Source organism: Solea solea, chromosome 13 (assembly GCF_958295425.1).
Source record: "Solea solea chromosome 13, fSolSol10.1, whole genome shotgun sequence".
NCBI classification, from domain to species: Eukaryota; Metazoa; Chordata; class Actinopteri; order Pleuronectiformes; family Soleidae; genus Solea; species Solea solea.
Genome location: NC_081146.1, coordinates 28,219,419 through 28,244,456, shown reverse-complemented (window position 1 = coordinate 28,244,456; position 25,038 = coordinate 28,219,419). Strand labels below are relative to the sequence as shown.

Sequence of the window (25,038 nt, the reverse complement as noted above, 5' to 3'; positions counted from 1 at the left end):
CAGTGTGTGAGATTCTATTTTGAGAAATCATTCAAAAGCCTCCTCTCAAGTCAGATTCTCACCGTTTAATAAACCTTTGAACTGTACTGCGGCGGGCGGTCATAAAACCTGGAGGGTCAAGGGTCGGTCGCACCTGAACAAACATACTACTGAGTAGTGAAGGTGAGTGCTGTGTGAGTTTTTAAGTGAAGCTTAAGTGAAGTATTTGAGGGAAAGACTACTGATCCTGAGCAAATAATTCCCACCTCGCTTATTTAACAGGGTTATTGCTGGACTTTGTGTGGTGTGAAAGGATAAATGTCACATACAGCGTTTGACAATGCATTTTGAAGCCAAACTGGAAGCAAAAACTGTGAGGAAACTAGGAAAGAGGAGACAAGGAGGTAGGAGGAGATCAGGGATGAACATATTTAGAGTATAATCCAGCCTTTGTTTAATTCCAACAGCCTGAGCCGTTTGCTTCTTTTTTTCCCTTCTCCTCACTGGAGTCATGCTTGGCAGGGTTCAGGACTACAGGCGGTCAAGATTGATGCTCGTTGTCACTGATAGGAAGAAGGAAATGCTAGGCTTCACTGCAAGCTCATGTCCTCATCTCTGGACTCGGCAGGACGCTGCATAGTTTGGCAGGTCCTATTCAGGAGGGAAGTCCTGTTAATGGTGAGAACCAATGCCACAGAGTCTCTGCATTCCCAGCAAGAGCAGAGAAAAAGCTGAGGACCGCACTTCCATCTGGCCTCCAGCCTCAACTCATGATTTCTCAGGAACAAATAAGAGGAAATGGAGAGATGTGACGCATAATACAACACAAAAATGACAGCGGTCGTCAATGATTCGAAATCCCTGTAAAGACAAACTGAGTTTCTCTAACGTGGACTTTTGACAGTCTGGTGTTGGGTTAGGTACTGTTCACTGTTCTCCATAAATCGATTACTTGTTTGGCCTAAATAAATGTCAGGAAATGCTTAAAAAAGGGAAAATAAAGTTTGGTGGTTCCGAAACCTCAAAGTAGTAAAGACCTCATTTAGTCCGCAAACCAAAATTATTGAGTTTGAATGATTTCCTGGTTATTTGGAGCAAAGAAACCAGAAAATATTCACATTTACGAAGCTGAAAAATCTGAGAACTTGTTCTAATTATAAAAAAAAGACCAATTGACAAAATGAATTGTCAGCTATTTTGATAACCACTGCAGCCCGACATCTGAATCACTACCAACACTGCTACCTTGAACTCAAGTACAAGTAACAGCCCATGGCCAAGTGGAAGTGAATTGTGAGCACAAGTGCTAGTGCTCACACAAGTGTGTGAAAAGGATGGGGTTAAATGTAGAGGTTAAACTCATGATGTGAAAATACAAAAACAAGTGTTGTACTGTGTTTTCAGTTAAAATCCTGTGTGATTCTGATTGTCCTTGGTTTGGGGTCTCTCTGTAGACCTGAGCATCACAGCCATGGGTGCAGAAGTTTGCGATTCTCCACGGTGTATGACGACGCCAAATCAGCTGAGCTTCTCACTGCGTTTCCACCAAGTGATACCAGTGCAATTCAGCTCACCTAGGTAGGGTTTCAACCAATACATTATGATTTGCCTTGCCCTTCAACCACAGGCTGTGTCAGCTACAGTGTGAAAGAAGAAGGACATAGCTGGGAGCGCACATTATTTGTTAATAATGACCATTCTCTTTCGACCAATCAATGGACTGCCAAAAAGTGGGCTGGTCCAGATCTGTTATTTGGTAAAATTGACAACTTTTAACAAGCTGAACACAAATAAGTCAAATTGGGTATAAGATGCACCTACAGGACAGTGGATCATTTCTCAGTGTTGGAATTAGTCAGTTGGTACAGTTTAAAAGGACTGACGTTGATACCTAACCTTGTTGGATTCAAAAATGGCAAATTCTGGATAAAATAAACCAAAAATATCGGCATTCAAAGACTCTTGAGATCTTTTCTTCTTTTTTTTTGTGGTAATTTCATGGAACTGATTCCTTAAACACAAAGCAAATGACCTCATGTAGCTTTCTTCTAATATTCTACCAAGAATAATATATTTTACAGTCCACAGACTGGCAGTCGGGTGACATAATACTCCACGTTTTTTAAACTGAGTTGCTGAATTATATCATGACACATAATCAGGGCCCACATGTCACAATCAGTCACGTTAACATGACTGAGTTAGACTTTAAAAGTCGGCTTATGTCCACTTCAACGATGTCAGGAACGATGCTTGTGTAATTCATACAAATTCCTACTGAGCCTCGTAAATCCTGCTCCTGCAGTAAGTGCCAATAATGATCAAAATGCGCTTTGAATCCATGCTGCTATAAAAAGAACGTATGACTAGACAAAAGAAAAATAACTGAAGCTGAGTGAGATCTAAACCGACCACTCAAACCTCATGAAATGCTTTTACACTTGCATCAATCAGCTGCCTAAATCATCGCCCTCGGCGACAAAGACCTGGCACGGATGGACGGCGTCCGTCATGTGCCGCACTGTGAGTGGTGGGCTGTCCTGTCACTCACAGAGGCAACGAGCCATGGACGGTACTCCAGTGTTTGGATTGGAGGGCTCGCGGTTCGCGTGCCAACCCAAACAGTGAGTGCCGAGCTTGGAGGGACGGCTGGCTGAACCCCCCTCCAGTGCCGCCATACGTCATGCTGTCCGCACAGCTCAGTCACACGCACTAAATTACACACTCACCCCGGTCAGGGCCACTTACAGCTCTCACACAGAGGGTGCAAAAGCTTGTGACGCATGAGGTAATACAGCTTTTTAAATTAAATTTCACCCAATTACAAAATCTGTTCATTATAATGATGGAAATCACCAGAACATAAAAGTTCCCTTGGCTTTTTATAGCTCTGTTACAAAGGATTTTACGACACATTTGTATTCAGGACACCTGAGGCTCTTTATCTGTGCCAATCAGCCAATCACATGTCAACAATGCACAGCATACGTTTATACAATTTTATAATACAGAGCAACAATTTGTACCGGGAGTCGTTAAACTGGTCTCCAGTTCACATCCAAACTCCATCCACACTATGTTGCTGTAACGTCTTTCTTAAAGAGTTTTCCATGAACGTGGCACAGAAATGTGTTGGTGCATACAAAACATTACCCAAAACAACTCTGAATGCTACAGTAGATATGCCAGGCCTCTAAGTAGAGAAGAAGAAGAAAACGACAATGACGTGGACGGAGACAGCAAACGCAAGAGCAAGAGGTGGGGCTATGACATCATCGTTTCACCAAAGTTGCGGACACAAAAACACAAGGGTGGTGTTTTGAGATTATGAGATTCTGGTTTTATGTGGAGAAAAAGCCAAAATTATCCCAATTTTTTCTCTTAAACTTGTATATTTCCTCATTGTTGTCTTCTCCCTCTCTAGAGGTCACCGCATCCCGTGATCCACAAATCAAAGATTTTTGGATTTTGTTGATGCCCTTCCTGATGCAACCGTGGCATTTATCCGGGCTTGGGACCAGTGCTGAAGTACACTGGATGTGCCCACCCCCCATGTGGCTGGGGTCAATTTAGAATGACCAATCAACTATGAGCATTGAGGATTGAATACTTTGTTCAGCAGTACCCAAGCCTAGTGGGGCCTCGAACTGGCAACCCTCCAGTTAAAAAACCAAGGTCCACTGTTCAAAGAAAGAACCTCAGTAGAAGAAAGAAAATAATGGATCAAGTACAAAGTAGACTCTCACACAGTGTCCGATCTTGCAAGAACAATAATAAACTTACACTTGGATTATGGCTGTGATATTTTACTACCACCAGCAAAACATTGCAGCAACAAAACTATTCTTGTTGGTGAAGGTTCTCATTCATCGAGGTCATAATTTTCTTCAGTAGTTGGCTGTGAAGAAAGAAGATGAACCTCAGTAAAATCCGACTTATATTTTCTGCAAATACTTTGGTGCTGTTTTTCTTTTTTATTCACCGGGTGGAAATATTAGTGTATAGTGTAACAGGAAAGTGTCACTGATCTGAAACATGTAACGTGAGGCGGCACATGCCACCTCCATATCAGCTACGGTAATCAGTGCAGTTTTGTCCTCAGCAGCGTCAGCAGAGGGAAATCTCCGCCTGTTAGCGATGTTGACAGAGGCAAGTCCGTCCGTACGGTGAGTCAAGCACATGAGGCCGGAGGTTTCTGCTGAGCTCAGCGTCCCTCTCTCCGACTGAAAGGATGTGGGTGCTTTGGGCCCTTAACATTCACCTGTCAGCTAAAAGCCTCTGTGTCCACTTTGACAGTGCTTTTAAATTTGAGTAGCAGATCTCGTCTGTTATCAAGTCCAGCATCTGACAATAATCTCCAAGTTGAAGATCTATTTCCCTCCCAAAGTAAAAAATGTAAATTCATAAATTCTTGGCATGTCATTTAAAACCTACACACATCTGACCTGAAAGTTTGGGAAAACTACACATTTCTTTGGGGACCCCCCAAAAAATCTACTGTGACCCATCTGTGGGTCCTGACCCAGTCTTTGGGAATCACAGGTCTGAAGCACAATCAGCTGCTCTTGGGTGTGCCTAAAACCCGGCTCAAAATCCAGGTTGATCATATTTTCTCAGTAGCTATCCATAAATTATGAAACTTCTTACCTTATCAAATTAAATCTGCCCCAACTATTGGACATTTTTTAAATATCTTTTAAAGACCCAAATCTCTGGCCTTCCTTTCAAGATAAGTCCATTTTATCAGGACATTTCTTACCAGATTTTACTTTGGCTCTGGTTGTTTTTAAACATGCTATAGAAACAATGTTAACTTCTTTTTGACAGTTTCTTTTTGTACTTTACAAAGAGACCCTGAGGACATTATCCCTTCAGCTAATATCAATTAGAGCAGACCCAGAGAGGACGGTGACCTACAGATCACCGTTGATGTAATCTCTGTTTCCCATGAGGCCTTTCACTTGTTGCTCTTCTGCTGTCGAGAGTGAGACCCCCACATCCTGACAAAACCAAACCAGCAGAATCAGCAAAACCAAGCAGGGGCCCTGGATTCTTTTGTTGCCCCCCGCTAACCTGCGCCGTGCCAGGAACTTGGCCGTCAGAGTGAAGATTTATGGAGCCCACTGGCCTCCACCCTGCGAGGAGCTGCTCTCTAAACAATAACATCCACATCAGCCACCTCTGCTCATGGAAGACGGCAGAGCCGTGTTGAGCTTTCTGCAGGAGGGTGGAGAGTGAACACACCAGGTAACAGCTACAGAGGATGTAAAGAGGTGTAGGGATGAGCCAATGGCCAAATATCTGGATCAAATGTCGGCCACTGGGGGACACATCCAGTGTACCAAGCCCGGATAGATGGGAAAGCTTGTGTATTTGTAACATGTAAAAGCTACTACAGGACACATTTTATGTCAAAAGCTGGAATAACTACAAAGTATAACCTTGTTCTTTTCCAGATTAGCCTGTACAATAAAAGATTTGGATTAAAACCATGAAAAACCTGAAATATCCAAAGCCGAATTAGTGGGTAACTTAATGTCATGACAAAAGCATTTGTTATCTTATGTTAATTTATACATAGTCATAGTTTCTGAAAAAAATGTAAACAACATTTCTTATTCTTATTTTATTGTTAATATTTCTATTTTCTCTTTTAAAATTGTTATTTATATATTTGTATTTTGCACCAAGGGAGTGGCACCCAAATTTCGTTGTCCACAAAATAACGACAATAAAGGCTATTCTATTCTATTCTATTCTATTTGTCAACAGTTGTTTTTCTTCTTCTCAGCAACAACCAACTGACGAGGTTAAACTTACGACCAGTCCCTCGCTGTTCAGTTTCAACAGGACAGTCATCACGTTAAAGGAGTAATGACAGCGTTTCATGGGACCTTTATCAGATTCGCTGATGTTTCCCCCGGAGCTAAAAGTGTAACAAAGCAGCAGCAATCGGTGTGGCGAGACGACGGCAGCGCAACTCAATTACCTCACATATAATCAGCGTATGGACAGCTGACTGGCTGATTAATGGCTTCAGCCTGGCAGGCAGGCCTGGATATAGATGCTGCCCAAGGGTAGAGCTGCTATTAGCGGTGCTTTGCAATATGAGGTTAGAGTAAACAGAATCAATAGGCCTGTCAACAACACGTCAGCATCTGAACCATGTCAGCCTCCTGCTCACCCAAAACCATCTGGTTCCTGTCTGGTTCAGAATAGATGACTTTTGAATCTATTCTGAACCAGATATATGTATGTATGTATATATATATATATATATACATATATATATATACACACACATATATATACACATACACATATATATATACACACATATATATATATATATATATATATATATACACACACACACATACACAACTTGGGGGAGAAAAGTTCAAACTTGAATCTTATAAAGCCACCTGAGTTCATAATATACATTCTACAAATAGCAGATACGAGCTAAACTGCCAATAAAGCAGCTGAAACATGGCTTGTGGACATATTTTGGGTTCAACACCGTATTAAACAAATCTGCTGACTCACCGGTTAGCTTAGCTGTTAGCTCCACCCAGGTGAAGTGGCAGAGGAGGCATCACAAACAAGCAGCACAACAATCTAGGTAATAATAAATAATGTTGTGGAAGTGAACTATCTGAATATCTTTGAAGGAAATATCAGCATCACGTAACATTTGTTCAGCAGAAGCAGTGGAAAACTTTCCTTTCAAAAGATATGGGACATTTCGTACAACCCAACCAAAAATTGACATGAAGAATTCACTTTCTCTGCGTCTGCATATCCCCAAACATCATTTAAATGTTTAATATTCCACCACAGCTGGTGTTTTTCTGTGCAGATTCAAGACCAAATGCCCAGAAATGTCCACAAATGCAGTCTTTCCACAAGCTTTTACTGATACTTCTGTGGAGGAAGAATCCTGGACGTGGCCCAAATGCCTGCAGACTGGTGTGGCTCTCGCTTTCCTCTCAATCTGCTGCTATCTCCAGGATCACAGTGTCTGGCGAGAGCGAGAGCCAAGCAGTCACGTCTCGTCAGCAGAGGAGGCATCAGCGCAGACGACTGACCGCCTTTCTGCGTACTTTCCACTTAATTATCTCTGCGCCACTCTTTCATGTGGAAGTCACGAGAGGGAAACTATGAAAGAGAGGCCATAAAACTGGTCAAAGTGAAACTGATATTTTACACTGAGGATAATATGTGCTCATATTTCCCAGCAGAGGATGTCACTTCTGCTTCTTTTCTGCAGTTTACCGTTGTATTTTTTTCCCTTATTGTGCAATAATCAAAGATTTACAGCTCATCTGTCCTGACACAAATGGATCACGCAAAACCCGGTCTGAGCGCAGAACTGAATTATGATATGAGAGCCATAAAAAAGCTCAAAAACACTGTTACATGACAGTTTCACACCCATTAAACTGCAGAGAAGCTTGTTCTAGCCGCATCCTGCATATGTTTCATTCCCCACTGCTTTATTACACATCCCACACTTTGGAATAGTTTGGTTCAGCCGTGCTCAGGAACGAGCCGCGGGTCAAAGTCTGGTTGACCGAGATGACCTGGGAGGACCAGCGTGAGGAGCGAGGACCGCACCACAAAGAAAAATAAAGAAAAGAAGCTTACACATCCTGCAGCCACACAGCACCAGACAATTATCCACGACCCTACAATGTTCCATGATAACAACCCCAATGAGCTGTAAAACGAGGAAATGGAAGTGAGTGGAAACTTTTTTTTCCTGGAGAAATTAAAAAAAAAAAAAGATTCTCCAGTTCAAAAAAAAAAGGAACCAAAGCACATAATAACTGTGAGCGTCATTCCTCTGCATGGTCAGGGCGGGGCGACAGAGAGCAACACTCACATCATTAAATCCTAATTCAAGACACATCACCATGGTCATTTAATAAATAGTCGCACATATGGTTCATTGGGCCTCAGAGCATCAACAACGGCAGCTTAGCCTGTTTCCTGGGAAACAGTGTGAGGAGATTATTTACATGATTCACTGTGAAGCTGCTGACACACAGTGATACGAACATTGACACAGATTAGCTCTGATCCTTGAGCTGGAAAAAATCTCCACCCCGACGTCTATCAATGCCGTTTTAGTCTACACAATTTTATCCCACTTATTGCATTTACTTGTTGACATGAGAGGAACTTATTGCTCAAGGGGCCAATAATAGTTTTGTGAGGCCACATGTCTTGACCTTTGACCACTCAAATCTAAAGAGTTCATCTGAAGTTTTGTGCCAGGTTTGAAGAAAACCTCTGGAGGCATTCCTAAGATAACATGTTCACATGGCAAAACAAAACTGGGTCCTCAGCTTTTTCTTGCTATTTTGAAGCCATTGCTGAATGGAAACTTGAGTTTTGTAAAGAACTCACTCTTCCACACCAAAGTTCACAGAGAAAACCAGTGATTTTAATGTCACAGCACACAGGAGTTGTTGATCCACAGCTGCCTCCATCACTAACTTCAAATGTGTTATTTTGTGACTTCAGTGTTTGAAATCCGTTGTTTAGATTGACCTCAGTAACACAAACTGACCACACAAGACAGCAGAGGCTAAAAAGGCAGATTTTCTATATGGAGTTTAGTGCAGGTGAATAAGCACTGAAGAAACTTGGTTTTCCAGTGGAGAAAGACCCCCCCCCCCCCCCGAGTACCATAAGAGTCGTTAAAGTCACATGGGTCGAGGTGTGAATTGGGGTGAGGTGGGCCTTCAAGACAGCATTGTAGGTGGCTGACGATTGGAAGGTCACTCTGAATGGACATAGATAGCTTCCTTTACCCCTCTTCTCTGTCCAAAATACAAATGTTGACAATTTCCTCCAAAGACTGTCTCTCTTCACCATGACCATGTTGTTTTCTTCATCAACGGTGGCTGTCAGAGGTGCTTCATTGTGTTTGTTTGAGGATTTAATAAACACCTTGGCTCATGTGAACTCACAATTCACATGATGGTTATGTTGTGGCGTGTTTCCACCAAGTGGAACGGCTCAATTTGGTAAGGTTTTTTGTGTTTCCATTAGGAATAGTACCAAAATAACCACCCCTAACGGTTAAATTTTTTGGTACCTTTCCCTTGGGGTACTAGACTTATGGTACTGTACAGGTGGAGCTAAACCCATGGCAGTTAGCTGATTTGGGCAACAGAAAAGCATCACTCCCTAGAGACTGATGTTTCTTCAAAGGTGGCAATCTACCCTCATACAAAGCTCAACATATCAGCCACAAACCGAGCAGCTCTGTTGTGTGTTGTGTTAGATGTTGTTGTTCGTTTATGGTGCACTGATACAACGTCACGCTCCGTATGTTGCTGACGCGGTCACCAAGAGCTTTACCATTCCAAACAGAACTGTACCATGATGGAAACGCGGCTTTAAAGATTTCAAGATGCCACCAAGGGTTTAAAAACCTGGAGACTCGCGCAACAAAATCAGAACTGAAGAAGCCTTTTGGGTGAGCGGTTCAACGTCTCCAAGGACCTGAGAAAAGTCCAGTGGCCTTTGTTTTTAGCACTTAAAGACTACATGACCTATATGACTGAGAACCTTCAAATTTTTTTTCTCGTTTTTGCTTTTCATTACTGTATTTCCTTTTGAAAATTAGAAGAAAATAAACCGTGAACTATAATTTCAATGCCAACATGCCAAGAAACAGAAGGCGTTTTAGGCATAAATAATTCCCTTTAACAAAGCAGTGGTAGCCAAAAAAAAACTCAGTAGAGTCCTGAGGAGATGTTCCCTGTGACCTCAAAATCAAAAAAAAAAACACACACACACAGCTTCTGTTTTACCAGATTCTAACATCAACACGGTGGCAGTGGACTTTCTTCCAAAAACCATGTTGTGGACCCGACGTCGGACAGCCTGACGTGCTGCTGACACAAATAAACATCAGTGCAGGCCACAGATAAATACCACTTTTCCGGTGAGCTGAGCATCTGGCGCGAGGATCAGCCAACACACATGGAAAGAGTCTTTTTTTTTTAAGATGTCCAGCCACTACTTAAGAAATACTGCATCCAGTATATTTTTTAGATTTTGGAGTATAGTGATGCTGAGGGATGTTGCTGCTGCAGAGCCGTGACTTTTCACAGACTGTTGCTGTGACAGCTCCGGGTTCAGACCACAGTCCTCTGGAGACCACGGCCTCTCACATCTGCACGGCCGTAAACCAGCTGGACGTAACTCAAAAATAATTGCTTCCTCTGAAAACGTCCAGGAAAGCATGATGTGTGTGTGTGTGCTATCTTCACCACTCCTCCCCGCAGGGATGGCAACTAAATCAACATTTTACTACCGTTTATCATCAGCTCGCTTTGTACTGTCCTTTTTTTGTGTTTGTATTTTCTACGACGTAACTACATGACAGGAGAGGAGCACAAATTTGGTGTTGGATTAAATAATCAATAACTTAACTGGTCCTCTTTGAATCTGGACACATGGTGCTCTTAATATTTATGTCAAGTTTATTCTAACTTTGCTTCGAAACAGTTAGAAATTGCCAGTGCAGTCAGCTAGCATCTCTCAACAGTCCTAACAATATTCATGTTAAGTTTATTCTAACTTTGGTTTAGAAAAAAAAAGCTGGAAATCAGTTTTCTGACTGACAGCTGCCAGTGGAGCTAACAATATTTATGTTACCTTACCGTATTCAACTTTGCCTTTAAAACAGTTGCTAATGCAGTTAGTTCATATTTTCGGATTCCCAGGTATGAATGGTATCCCAGCATGGTATCCCAGCAGTGCTAACAGTATTTATGCTAGCACAATTTGCTAGCAGCTAGTTTGCTTTAAAAAACTTGGGAATAAGATTCCCAACAGCAAACGGTGCTATACCAGTAGTATGTATGTCAAATGTATTTTACCTTTGCTTTAAAGCAGAGGGAATCAGAATCCCAAACCATGTAAAACCACACAACAATGACTGCAAACAAAACAACTGCCATAGAAGTAGAAAGTGTGGAAACAAGTGACGAAAAATTACATTAAAATCCTTAAACCTTCACTTTTGACTGTGTATATAATTTATCCTTGTCAATATGTCTGTGTCGGACATTGTTTTTACAAAAACATATAGCAACTGGACTTGTGGTTTTCTTGAAATGTAGATTTTGTGTTTGTACCATGAGAGAAGCGATGAACCCAGTAGTAGCCCAAATCCACACCCAGGAAGGTGAACCACCAGGTCCAGGCCGAGTCCCAGGGCAGTTCCACCAAGCGGTAGTGGTCCCATACGTAGATATAAGCAGTCAGCTCAGTGCTCCTCATCAACAACCTGTGAACAGGGAGGGACAGTCAGTGTCATTTATATTTAAATCGACCTACTATAAGGCAAACCTGTAGTGTAAAGCAGTTTTAGAGTGGTCATCAAGACCAGAAAAGTGCTATATGAATACAGACCATTTATTATTGCTCTCATGACCTCTGACATAAATGTGACGCCATAGTAATGATTTGTTGATTTAAAAAAAAGAAAAAAACAGTAATCTCAGCAAAAATGAAACACTCACGATGGAAGTCTGGAGAACATTCCAGCAGATATGGAGGTGAGTCCATCACTGATGCTGTACACTGGGTCTCCTGACTTCAGCAGGCCCACCAGCACCTCCAGGACCATCAGGCCTATAAAGAAAGGAGTGGCCTACACACACACACACACACACACACACACACAGGGTGTCATCATGATTCAGCAAAATTGCAGACTGTGAAAACAAAGACCGTCTCGAGTTGGCTGTTGCTTTTAGCAGTTGTGTTTGTTTTGGCAGACAAGCTAAAAGATCACCAGACTTTCATGTGTCCTGATCCATGATGTTTGTTTCACAGTCGCAGGTCCAGGAGCGTGGGGTCTAAAACCACAGTGTTTTGGCAGATTGAGGATCACAAACATTTGTCTGTGCTGTGGCTCCGTGGCTGGAAATCACCTCACCGCTTTGGGATCGGTTCGGCACACATTTTCAATTTTTAAATGGCTTCAGCTGCATTGTGGGCCTCGTTCTTCGACGCCTGTCTATCAAACAAAAATGTTCTAGCTTTAGGCTCGAGCCAGTCAAATAAAGTGTCATGCTTTAAAGTCAAACAATTCAAAACATTTGAAAGAACTTTTTAAAAAACAGGTTTTTCTTGGAGCAATGTTGCAACCACTTTAACTTTAACATTAGCAACTCTTGCTACATGCTAAACACACAGCTAATAGTGTGTTCTCTTACGTTATCTCTTACATCGAGAATAAAGTCATAATATTGTGACAATTAAGTCATAATTATTATTATTCAAATCTCAGATGATCAGATGCAAACCTGTGGAGCATTTTGTAAAGTTATATTTTTGGTTTGGGCTTCACAAATAAAGAAAATACTCATCAGCTCCACATTATCAACAGCATCAGGACTTTGAAAAGACTGCGAGAGAAAGAAAGTCTGTTTCCAAGAAAGAATCACACAGACTTGGCAGAAAACATCTCTTTTGTGGAGGAAAAAATGGCTGGTAGTTGTCGACTGCTGGTTACATCTGCATTCTGTTGCTGTCATAATAACAATAAAAAAAACTCATAATATTATGTTTACGTAATATTACAAAATGATTCTGAATGATTCAATAATTTTTTTCTCTTCAGTTTGGCCCTAATACTCTGAGTTGACCACATTCAAACTGAGAAATCGGGTAAAAATATGAACGCAAATGTATATTTGGGTTAGCTATTGATCACAATACCAGTCACTAATAGAGCGACGCAACATTTAGCTCCCACACATAGCGTAGCAGCATGTCCACGGACAGAAATTAAACAGTGCTACATGTGTAGAACTGATTTACTGTGAAACAAAAAAGCAAAAATGTGCAATTAACAGTAAAAGTAGTGGAAAGTTGGAGTTGGAAATCCGACTTGTGACGGTGTTCCAGCTAAAATTACGACTTCCGACTACAACTGGAAGGCACCATGACTTCCAAAAACCACGTCCAACAGCAGAAACCAGATCCGAGTAGCTTCTCAGTGATAGCATGACTTCCTATTTCCATCTAATCCTTCACTGTTGCATCATTAGCTCACCCCACCATCACACATTTGCCAGGATAGTAGGTATAACACCTGTAAATCATTAAGCTAGTTAGCCTGATAGCTGAAGTTACTGACAAAATGCTACAGCTAACAGCTAAAGTAGCACTTGCACACAGATTATTTTGTGCTGCATCATTGAGGCTCTTTCTGGAACTTTCTGTGTAAATTCCCTTTAGAAAACAAACAAAAACATTTGAAAAAGAAAAAAAATGGATGCATGAGCTGTAGCTTCAGTAGCAAAACGGAGCATTTAGTCATTAGACGTGGTAACAAATTGCTGCGCTGAAGAATTCACCCCAACATTTATAACCCAGAACCAAAAACCTCAGCCTGATGTTGTTAGCATGAGCACAACAGAATTACAAGCTTGTAATTAGATGTTTCTACTGAAATGTTTACCAACTTTATAAAAACCCTAAAGTATTTTGTAGCGGCTTAAAGGACTGAGGGGAAAAAAAACACTTCATTCTTAGGAGTGTTGTCATTTTCTAGTATGGTTTATAAATCAATTATTGGAAATGTGCCTCTTTTTCTTGGGAATATATATTACTGCATAAAACAAATAAATGTTTACAAATGTATAAACTATAAATCTACAGCCACTTTCAGACTGTTATGTTCCTCAAAGCATTTGTTATTTATTTAAGCACAGAGGTCTCAAACCCACAGTCCACGGGGCACATTCGGGCCCCCAATCAATTTCATGCGTCCCTCCACATGTAATTCATTCATGTAATTTTCATTAAAAGATTTGCCTCATAAATACTTCTCGTGAGCTATTCATTGTTCCATATCAAAACAAAAAACATTTATTTCGAAATGATGTGAAATATCCGAAATATTATTATTTCAACATATTTTTCCTCCAAAAAACTGGATCCTCATTGGCCCACAGGTAATTTGTGTTTATTTTTGTACAGACACCAATCCATGAATTTAACTTCTTCTTTTTAACACATTAAACTTAATACACATCAGTAGTGAACACACAAACCAGGAGCAGTTGGGATTTGTTTCTGGTATCTGAAGTTAATTAAAAGCTCCCTCTCTGTGAATAAATGTCTGGTATTTTTCTTCTTAAACTTAGATTATTTTGCTAGTGTAAAAATTTGATAAGAACAATCTCCAGGAGTTGAGGCTTTATTTTTCTTTTTTGAACTAAGTGTTTGGAGTGTTTTCCGTACAGAACCTCAGGGTTCTCTCATCTATCCATGACTTGGAAAGTTTTCAGACTTTCATACATGTAACTATGCAGTAAATAAACTACACTTTTCCTTCCAGAAATGTGTCCTGCCAAAACAAATCCTCCCATTTCACAATATGAAATGAAGCATACATGGTGCAGACAGTTGTATTGAAGTAGTCGTTAATATGACCACTTTAGTCCGAATAAGACAGCAGATGTCCATCCTTTTGCTAGCTTAACTCACAGATGATAGTCTGGCTAAATTTAGACGCAGTTTTTTCTTTAACTTTAACATTTTTGTTTCAATAACATACATTTTTTTTTAAAAAACAGTTCATGTTTAAGTTTTCATGCTCTCTGACTTTCACAGGAGATCATTGGGCAAAATTTAGCAGCAGTTTGCATTGATGTTGTGTTTTAATTTAATAAGAGGCCGGGTCACGTCCATTTTCCACGTCTGGCGAAAGCCTTCTTCTGCATCCCTGCCACATCCAACGGGATTACCCTAACCCACACGGGTGCATTTATTAATTGTTGAATAAAACATTGCTTCAGGTGGATTACTGATATTTAGCAGCGGGTGCAGATGACATCACAGCTTGTGCATCTCTATAACCAATTTTACTCTCACTGCTGTTTGATTTTATTAGTGATTAGATCAGCGTGACTGATCTCTTTTGTTTCGTTTAGTTGTTGCTCACTGCTTTGATGGTCAATATTGGACATTACAGCCATTTTAGGCCCATGTTTTTGAGCCTAAAATTAAGTAGTAGTGCAGAATGTAGAAAACATCCCTATTTGTGAGTCTTCTTCACTTTGATCTACAGTTGAACATTGTTGGCTTTGACTATTCACTGACGACTGGAATCCTTGTTGTTTTACTCAGAAATCTACGGTTGGTTTGAGGACGTGTGAATACCCAACTGAACTCTAATGCGCACCAAAGAAGCGAACTCTGGTCCCCCTAAAAACAAACGTAGGTCTTGGTTCGCCTCAGGTGAACCAAATGCAGGGAGCGGACTGCAATGCAGGGCATTGTGGGTAAACATATGTGAGTGTAGAACAACCCACAGATGAGCAAGTACTCTTCTTCATTGTTGTTTCGTATTCTCTTTCAGTCATTCTTGATGCAGCGCCGCCTCAGGCCAGGAGTGGAATATGTTTGTTTCACTAAAGAGTGAAAACAAGCTCGACCCTGCTGGATGTTGCAGCCCCCGACAAAACCAAGTCTCTAATCGTACTGAGTCTAGCGGAGACGATTAGGTGTGAAAACAACCTCAGTATCAGCTCAGCTCGCCTGGAACCTCTCCAGAGGAGGAACTAAAAATGGAAAAGACTAGAGTTGAGTCGTGCTACGACTGTGCTGGAAACACGTAATAACCCTTTAATGGCTCTGTCAAACATGGAGCTGATTAGTGAGGGAGCAGCTCACGCTCCGGGACATGTGTGTCCGCCCACATCTGCAGGTGTGTGTGTGCATGTGTGCAGCATGCAGGTGTGTGACATGAGTGTGTGTGTGTGTGTGTGTGAGCAGCAATGGGGACATGCGATCACACGCAACAACAGTCCAACATCTGGAAGCACAGCTGCGGCCAACAAATGAGCTCGCACAGCCCCAACCCACACAGAGAGAAAGGTAGCGAGAGAGACAGAGAGAGACAGACAGACAGACAGACAGACGGAGAGATACAGCCTGAAAAGTGTTTGTTTTTCCCCGCTCATCTTCTTCAATCATTGAGCAGAGATATAGAGATATATATATAGATATATATATATATATCTATATATATATAAAAATCTGCAGTTCTGCAAAAATCTGCAGTTCCTATATTGTCCACTACACTGTTGTAGTCAGCGTAGACAACACTGCCACAGAACTAACAGCAGAGGGCATCTGGGTCTGTAAGTGCCACTTTGTCCTATCATTATTGGAATCTTACCCGCTTTTCAGAGTGTCGGATTTTCCAAGATAAATGGACCTCTATTTTTTCACGGATGTGAGTGGGAAACCTGTGTGCCTGGTGTGCATGCAGCCAATTTCAGTGATTAAGGAATATATTCTCCGGCGCCACTATGAGACTCAGCATGGCGAAAAAGACAACAGCTTGCGCGGAGAATTGAGAAGAAACTAAATAAATAAATTGTTGGCAGGTCTGTTTTCACCCGGAGCCGAGAGACCAGTGATGCCGCAGTGAAAGCCAGCTACTTAATTGCTAGCAAAATAGCATCAGCATCAAAGCCGTACTGTGAGGGGGAGTTTGTTAAAACTTGCTTGCTGATGGCTGTGGAAATTGTGTGTCCTGAGAAGCGACAAACTTTTGACAATATTAGCCTGACGCGGAATACTGTGGCAGACAGGATTTCGGAACTATCGACAGATTTGGACGGCCAACGTAAACGCCAAGTGGAGTCATTTGTGGTATTTTCTGTTGCAGTTGTTGGGAGCACTGATATTACGGATGTCGCATTCGTGGAGTTGATGAGACTTTGACTGTCACAGAGGAGTTTGTTGAGTTGGTGCCTATGACAGACACCACAACAGCCAAGGACATTTTCCGCGCTGTCGTTGGTGTGCTGGACAGAGTCGGAGTGGACTGGTCCCGCGCTGTCAGCCTGGCTACAGATGGTGCCCCATCAATGATCGGGAAAAAGGCAGGTGACAAAGTTCAGAGAAAACGTGCAAGCCGCAAATGGAGGATTTCACTGTATTTTGCATCAGGAGGCACTGTGCTGAAAGTCGTTAAAAATGGATCACGTCATGGGGGAGGTTGTCCGAACTGTTCATTTCATCCGAGCCAGAGGTCTGCATCATCGTCAGTTTGACAGCCTTCTCAGTGACAGTAACATTACCCATGGCCTGCCATACCACACTGAAGTAAGATGGTTAAGCCGAGGTGCTGTGCTGAAGCACTTCTTTGATCTACGCCAGGAAATTGGACATTTCGTGGAGAAAAAGGGTAAGCCTGTTAAGGAATTACAGTGCCCACCATGGCTACAGGACCTTGCATTTATGATATTTGATATTACAGAGCACTTGAATAATCTGAACAAAATGTTGCAAGGACACAAGAACATTGTTACACAGTATTATGAAAGCATACGTGCATTCAAGTTAAAGCTCACGTTATGGGAGACGCAGATTGCAAGTGGTGACCATGCTCATTTTCCCTGTCTCAGAGATTTATGCACAGCAAGCGTTAGTCCTGACCTGAGACAGTACAAAGACAAGATTGCAGGCTTGCTGTCGGAGTTTGAGAAACGATTTCAGGTCTTTAGCGAACTCAAGACAGAATTCACAGTTTTTTGCTCACCATTCACAGTCAGAGCTTCTGATGTGCCCGTTGACATGCGACTTGAGATAATTGATTTGCAGGGTGATGTAGAATTGAAGAACACATTTGCCTCTGTGGGCTTGGACACATTTTATAAGTATCTCCTGCCAGGCTATCCTAAATTAAAAGCACTGGCTGCAAAAATTGTGTGCATGTTTGGGACTACCTACCTTTGTGAGCAAGTTTTCTCAGTAATGAACATTAATAAAACAAAGCTGCGCTCAAAGCTCACACATAGGCACTTAAATAGCATTCTAAAATTGGCTGCTACGCAGGACATGGTGCCTGATATTGATGCACTTGTGCACGCTAAAAGATGCCAAGTTTCAGGAGCAAATACAAAGCAGGACTAAATCCTGTGAAATGCTGCTTTAAACCGTGTTTGCACTATGAAAAAAACAGTGGTGAAATGAATACTTGCTGTAGTAAGTACTGTGAAGTTCAGTGTTAGTTAACAGATTTACTACAAAAGAGTTTGGTTAAGTGGAATATCATTTCTCATTCAAGCCATACATGTTATGTATGTATTCTTTAATGTATATTTTATGTGTACATTTTATGCATTAAAAGGGGATATTATACCCTATTTTCTCCAAGTTAAAATACTTCCCTGGTGTCCTAATGAACATGTCAGTGACATGCTTTGGTCAAAATACCATAAGGATGAAGCACCATAGCAGTTCAATAACCCTGCTAAACCCGCCCCTTTCAGAAAGCTCGGTTTTGTGTCTGGTCCCTTTATATGCAAATGAGACACAGGCAAACACACACCCACTTCTCCCAGGGGGTTTCTGATTTGTCCTTTTTACTGCGCTCACTCGCTCAGCTCCTGTTCCCTCCCCTCATTTCTCTCCCCCTCCCTCCACTAGTTCTCTGACAATATCAACAAAACAGCGAGTGTGTCGTCACAGGAAGAGACGTCCGACACAAGGATCAAGCCGAACACTGTCGAACTGTAAATAGGTTAAAAACACTTAGGGACAGCACCGCTGATCGCTGCATAAACTGCCGCTGTATGTGACTGTATCAGACTGAGTCTGTGCTCCGGTCATGGAGGACGTACTGAACAAATATTTTTAATTAGGACGTGTCAGAATGGTCAGTTATGACCTCTATTTGACCTTTTCTTAACAATGTGTGTGTTTGTACGTCGGTGAAATACGGTCGCTGACTAAATACGGCGACCGCTGGCCGCAGTCTGATGTGAAGTGGTGCGAACACACGTTTGCTGACTTTATCCGGCACATTAGCTTCATATATAAAATCCTCTGAGGCTGGACGTTTGTGTAAAACACTGTGCTCCACTGTGCAGCCACCAACAGCACACTTGTCCCTCCACGTTGACATAATACCGCTCTTCCTCCCTCGCCTGCACTCTGGCATTTTATAGGGACAAGGTGGAGCTAAGGTGGAGCTAAGGTGGAGCTCTCCAAGTAAACTTACTGGTGGGCGGTAACATTCGTGGTGAAATGTGCATGCTGCCGTCATAAGCGCAGCAAATTCAACATTGCGCGTTTTATCGCCTATACTTACACTAAGGGGGACCACGAAAAAAGGACTGAGTATTCTTTTTCCCCACTTTGGTGACTGGTAGGGCCTCCAGAGTCCTAAATATAAGTATTAAAATGTTAAAAAAGTAGATTTTGCATAATATGTCCCCTTTAACTAGGCAGGTGACAAATTTACTTAAGCTGCTAGTTTAAATTTTAAATGTGAGGAGTCAGTTTATGTATTCAGAACTACTAAAATAAAATCCACATAACTGTGACTAAATGTTTCGTGACATTGTACGATGACTGTGATCAGTTGTAATGCACAATGCACTCAAACAACTGTTAAACTGAGGCATAGTGTTGTTGAAATTTAACATACTATTCTCAAGAAGTCTACGTTGTTCATAGCATATTTTGTAAAAGGACAATATATTTAAATTTCTTATAATATACTTGTCTTCTTTGCACCAAAACAAAGAAAATATTTGGACTTTGTTCGGACGTTACTTCTATGTAATAACGCTATAAGTTTACTGGTCTGGTTTAGAGTTTAGAGCTAAACGTCTCTATTTGTGTTAGTACTTAAATAAAAAAATCAGCAAAAGCATTTTAGCTGAGTCATGTTAGGGGCTGTTTATTTCTAATTTTTTGGGGAGAACAATATTTGTGACATCGTTGTTTTTCCTGGTTTCTTTGCTCCATAAAACAAAGAACTCATTCAAACGTTTTGGTGTGTAAGACATTTGAGAACGTCATTAATTCCACATTTATGAATCAAATAATTAAACAGATGAATGGATTATGAAAATAATCATTAGTTGCAGCTCTGCACAGATTCAAACTGTTATTTTTTTGTTGTTTTCACCAGTGAGAATGTGTTTAATCAGTATTTAATATACTAACATAAAACCTGGTTTAAAACAGGATTAAAGAGATTTTTTTAGGACCAGTAGAAAACACATGCAGCATCATCAGAGTCTTTGTGATCTGGCAGACAATAAAATAAAAATGCCTTTGCCTTTGTTTTTATCTGTCTACAAATAAACTGTTTGTTGTGGCGTCTCAATAATTTTATTTCCCTTTGAATTTAACCTTAAAGAAACTTTGTCATGGTTTTTTTTTTTTTTAAAAAAGCAACAGATGTCAACATTTTTCTCTCCTGCTGTCAGGCTAATTCCTCTGCTCGTAAACTCACGACAAACATGTGCAGCACAAGTGTCAGGATTTAATCTTCTTCTGTTAATAATTAATAACAGCTGCTGAAATATAAGTAATAAATAAATAAATAAATATAAGATCAGGTTTCTTTTTAGTTTGTGGACAAAAACAAAGATGTTTGAGAAACATCATCATTTAAAGGTTTGATCTTTATTGTATTTCTCTGTTTTTGGACCAGAAAGAAAGAAAGAAAGAAAGAAATCAGATCAAGGAAGGACGGAAAGATGGAATTGAAAATGGAAGAGAGGTAAAATACAGGAAGAAAGAAAAATGGAAGGAGAAAGAAAGGAAGGGAGGGAGGGAGGAAGGAAGGAAGGGAAAGGGGGCAAGAGGAAGGAAGGAAAAGAGGAATTCAAAGATGGGAGGGAAGGCGGTAAAAGAAAGAAAGAAAAAAAGGGAAAGAGAAAAGAAGGGGAGAAGGGATGGAAAGGGGAAGGGAGGAAGGAGGGAAGGAAAGGAAGGCAAAACGGAAGGGACATAGGAGGGAAGGAAGGTAAAAGAAAGGAGTAATGAAAAAAGGGAAGTTAGAACATGGAGAAGAAATTAAAAGGAGACGTCTCTGTTGTCACATGATCATTTTGTTCTTTTCATCATTAAAAACACACAGTTATTTCTTTAATCTCTGAAACTCTGACATTTGAACAAATGAAAGATTGAAAAACATCGGATTCTTTATCATTAAATCATTGATTTCAAAGTAGAGACAAATGTTTAGTGATGGAATCACAGCCCTCACATTTCTCTATCCTTTCATCCATAAAGGTCCACTAATTTAAATGATTTATTTTAAATGATTTATTTTAAATGATTTATTTGGTTTTATGGAGCAAAGAAATATTCACATTTAAGAAGCTGAACCATCACAGAGTCTCGTGGGAGGATGATCGGGATCACTTTCAGACTCTGCCCGACTATGAATTGTGGGTAAAATCCTGTCACGTGTCTCCAGCTGAAATGGAGTGAGAAGTCGGGGTGAATTTGTTTATGCATAGCCGGGTCTGGGTTCACCTGGTTCACTACCTGCCTGGTGTTGTGACGGGTCATTAATAATATATATATTATATATCCTATCACAGACTGTGGGGAAATGGCTTTACTCCACATTTCAAACTAATCGCCACCAAAACAGAGCTTTAGCGTTTAACAACGGCCGAGATTTGCTTATCAAATGTGCGCCGCCATCCTCTGTCCGTCTGTCACTTCTGTTTTATTCTCATTTACGTTCAGGTTCACGTTCTAATGTCATTCACACAGTCAAGCTAAGCTAAACTGAGCCCAAACAAGACAGTTTTGTGTAAGAGTGACTGAGTGAGGAGGGAGAGGAGTCTTTGTTGAGAGCGTGTGATTGGAGCGTGACTCATTAATTACAGTCATAGAGTCATATGACTGCATGTGTCCTGCATGAGCTCATTTAACTGAAACTGATTGATTTTCTGTTGTGTAAAGATTAAAAAAGAACCTCATTTAACATCAACAATATTCTATAAAACAATATTTTGAATTGATGTCAGAATTATAACAATTTCTTAGGTTAGGAAACAGTTTGTAATTCATGTAATTTTACATTTTAAACATGTTTTTTAAAATGTTATTTGTTTTATTTTGGTAACATCAGTTATTTTATAAAATGGGTTACATTTAATTGTGGTATTACAACAACAGCTTTATCAGGTAATTTAATGTTTTGTAATGTTTATAACATGTTTGTTTGTGTGATATTTCTCATGAGAAACATTTGTTGAATTAAAATGTTTTTTGTCACGTCAGTATCATGTTAGAGTGACGTCACATTTTTGTTTTTGTAAAAAATCTGTTATGAAAGACATGACTTATAATTTAAGCAACATTTCTGTAACATTACGGTTATCAAATCTTTTGTAATATTTCTAAAATGTTTACAAAAAGATGAGCAGTGTGTTATATTGTTAATACAATTACACTACAACTATTTATTTCATCTTTTTGTAACATGAGTCTGTTTTTAATATTCGTTCATGTTTTCTAAATACAAAGTTTAGCAGAATGCGTCAGTATCATATTTTGTTTTATTTTCAGTGTTTCATGTGTTAGTTCATCATCTGTGCACATTCTGAAAACTTATGAATAAATGAGGCTTTAATATTAGTGTGTTCAGGAAGACGTTTCTCACTCATTCTTTCAATCTAATTGAAGTTAATTCAGACTGTTTTGATTTAAAAACAGAAGAAAAATCCAAGCGCCCCTGCGTCTCAAAACTCCAGGAGGACGCTTTGTTTTTCTCTTTTATTTCCGGTTTTAAAGCAGTTTATCGGACGTTTTGAAGCGGACCACAGGTGGACGCTGTAAACTCACCTCGTGCACATACTGAGGAACTTCCTCCAGCGTCTGAAACGACGACTCGTTCGGTGAGAGCATGCAAAACAAGGCACGGAACCCGGTGGGCGGCAGCATCCTCCCCGCTGCTCTGAGCTCCAGCTGCTGTTACCTGTGCAGGTGTCTGTCTGTCTGTCTGTCTGGCTGGCTGGCTGGCTGGCTGTCTGTCTGTCTGGCTGTGTGTCCTCAGTCCAGTTAAAGTAGGTCAGTTATGAAACGTGGTGTGAGCTGCTGCTGCTGCAGAGACAGAAGTGAGTCCGTGTGCGTTCACCTGCTCCATCAGCTGCTGCTGATGATGATGATGTCAGGGGAGGGAAGTTCAAAGACCTTTGAACGCGTCAAAACCCGAGTGCGGCCCGCTCTCGCGAGAGGTTGTGCAATCACAGGTTTGACTTGACGTGCGTGACGAGTCGGGGTCTGGTGAGGAGCTGAGGAGCACTCACACACACAGTGAGTGGTTTGAGATGAGTGGAAATCCATTTGTGAAGCTTGTTCCACACGAGAGCATTTTCACAACCTGAACGTCTATGTTACTGCAACCAGAAGAAGAAAAGCAACGCAAGGAGAACGAACGAATGAAATGAAGTTGTAAATCATTTCTCAAACGTAAAGGTCTTAAAAATGTCTTGTTTACTTATTTAAAATAACATCAGATGTTACAGAAATGTTGTTGTTGCAGATGAAGATTTCACTCTGAATCTATGAATCTCTGAATCTCTCTCCACGGTTTATGTTTGTCAGGTTTTTTTCCATCTTTAAAGGTTTTGGAAACACTTTTTTTTACAATACTGCATTGAATTACAGTTGGTTTTTTTTTTAAAAAAAGGAAAGCTTTCGTACCATGAATGGTTTCATAGTTTTTGGGAGAAAGAAAGAAAGAAAGAAATGAAAAAGAACAAACCACTGGTGTCGTGAGAGGTTCCTCCTCGACAAATTAGAATGCACAATCACAATGTGGTGAAAGACGAGTTTAAGTCAAAGAATTATGTTTGACTGGATTCTGTAACTGAATACGAAGCTCTGCGGGTTTCTCTCTCTGAGTGTGGTTTCTGCCTCAGCCTCCAGGCAAAGGTCAGTCCTGTGTGTAAACCCCCTTACTACAGCAGCAGCAGCAGCCGCAGCAGCAGCCGCAGCAGCAGGAGCAGCAGCAGTAGCAACAGCAGCAGCATCAGAAGCAACAGCAGCAGCAGACGACAATGTTTTGTGAGATGTTTAATTCACGTCAGCTTCACCTATAAAAACATCAGCTCAGAGCTCACACGCATGTGAAATGATGAGAAATTCAAATTCACCACTGGTTAAACTTTATTCACTTTTGCAACTGTTGCTGAAAAGACTCGAATAAAATGCTCATAGTTTCAGGTTTTTGGCAGTGAAGTGTCCGTGTTTGTTACTGCGTGAGGGGAACAGTGTGGCTATAACATTATTGTTCAGGTAAGACGACACTGAGACGTATTTACATGTTTTTTTTTAACTTATATTAGCGATCGAGGCGAGCTTGGTTTTCATGGCACATCTTGATTTGATCAATAACTCGATTACATCCCAATTTACAGTTTTATACAGTAAAAACTGATGGAGGCGCATGCTGTTTTATTTTGTTGTTGTTTTTTACAGTGCAAATCTAAAGCCGTAGCCTGCGTCTCTCGTGGTAAACAACATTGAGTGTTCAGGGTTTCCACATTTTTACTGTAATGTCAATTTCTATAACCAAACACATCACATATTAGTGATTTATATTATAATTAGAGCTGTCAGTGGATTAGAAAAATAATAATAATGGATTCACTGTGGCTCTGTGGATTAGCCGCGTCTTTTCACCAAAAATGAGCGAATAAATCGCAGAATTTCCTGCAACTAATCTCAATTCCAAAGCTTGTAATACTTGTCATGAGTGAATCTACAATGCTAATTTGGCAACATCTTTTAGCTAGTTAGCCAAAGTGTTAGCCTCTTCATATAGTGTACATGTTTATTACACATTCTAGTTCCTCTTGAGGGTAAGATTTTAAACAGTTTCTCTCAGTCCATTTCTCCTCTACGATGCTAATTTGGTGGCTATTTTTTAGCTTTCCACTTAGCTTAGGAATTAGCTGCTCCATAAAATGTGTTTGTCCGAGGCAAAATAGTTCCTCTATATTAGTATTAAGTGTAAAATGTGTCTCCTGATGCCGTATGAATGATTTCTCTCAATCTATTAGCTAGAATGCAAATGTATCAACATCTTTAGCTGTTAGCAGCTAGCCAAATATTAGCTTCTTCATATAATGCATGTGTCTATGACACAGTGGTTCCTCTTGACGGTAACGTGTAACACGTTTCTCCTGATGCTGTTAAAATGATTTCTCTCAGTCCACTTGTCCTCTACAATGCTCATTT

The 25,038-nt window shown here is 40.6% G+C and overlaps 1 protein-coding gene across 1 annotated transcript in view; it reads right to left on the bottom strand.

The window, feature by feature from the left end:
- The window catches only part of agmo (alkylglycerol monooxygenase), a 57,251-nt gene extending 34,293 nt beyond the window's left edge, over positions 1–22,958 (bottom strand). The window contains exons 1-3 of the mRNA XM_058648719.1: positions 22,639–22,958; positions 11,529–11,659; positions 11,142–11,293 (exon numbers count right to left, since the gene is read on the bottom strand). Of these exons, the coding sequence (XP_058504702.1) occupies positions 11,142–11,293; positions 11,529–11,659; positions 22,639–22,737 (382 nt within the window). The 5' untranslated portion in view covers positions 22,738–22,958. The remainder of the gene's footprint in view (positions 1–11,141; positions 11,294–11,528; positions 11,660–22,638) is intronic.
- Positions 22,959–25,038: the final 2,080 nt, after the last annotated feature.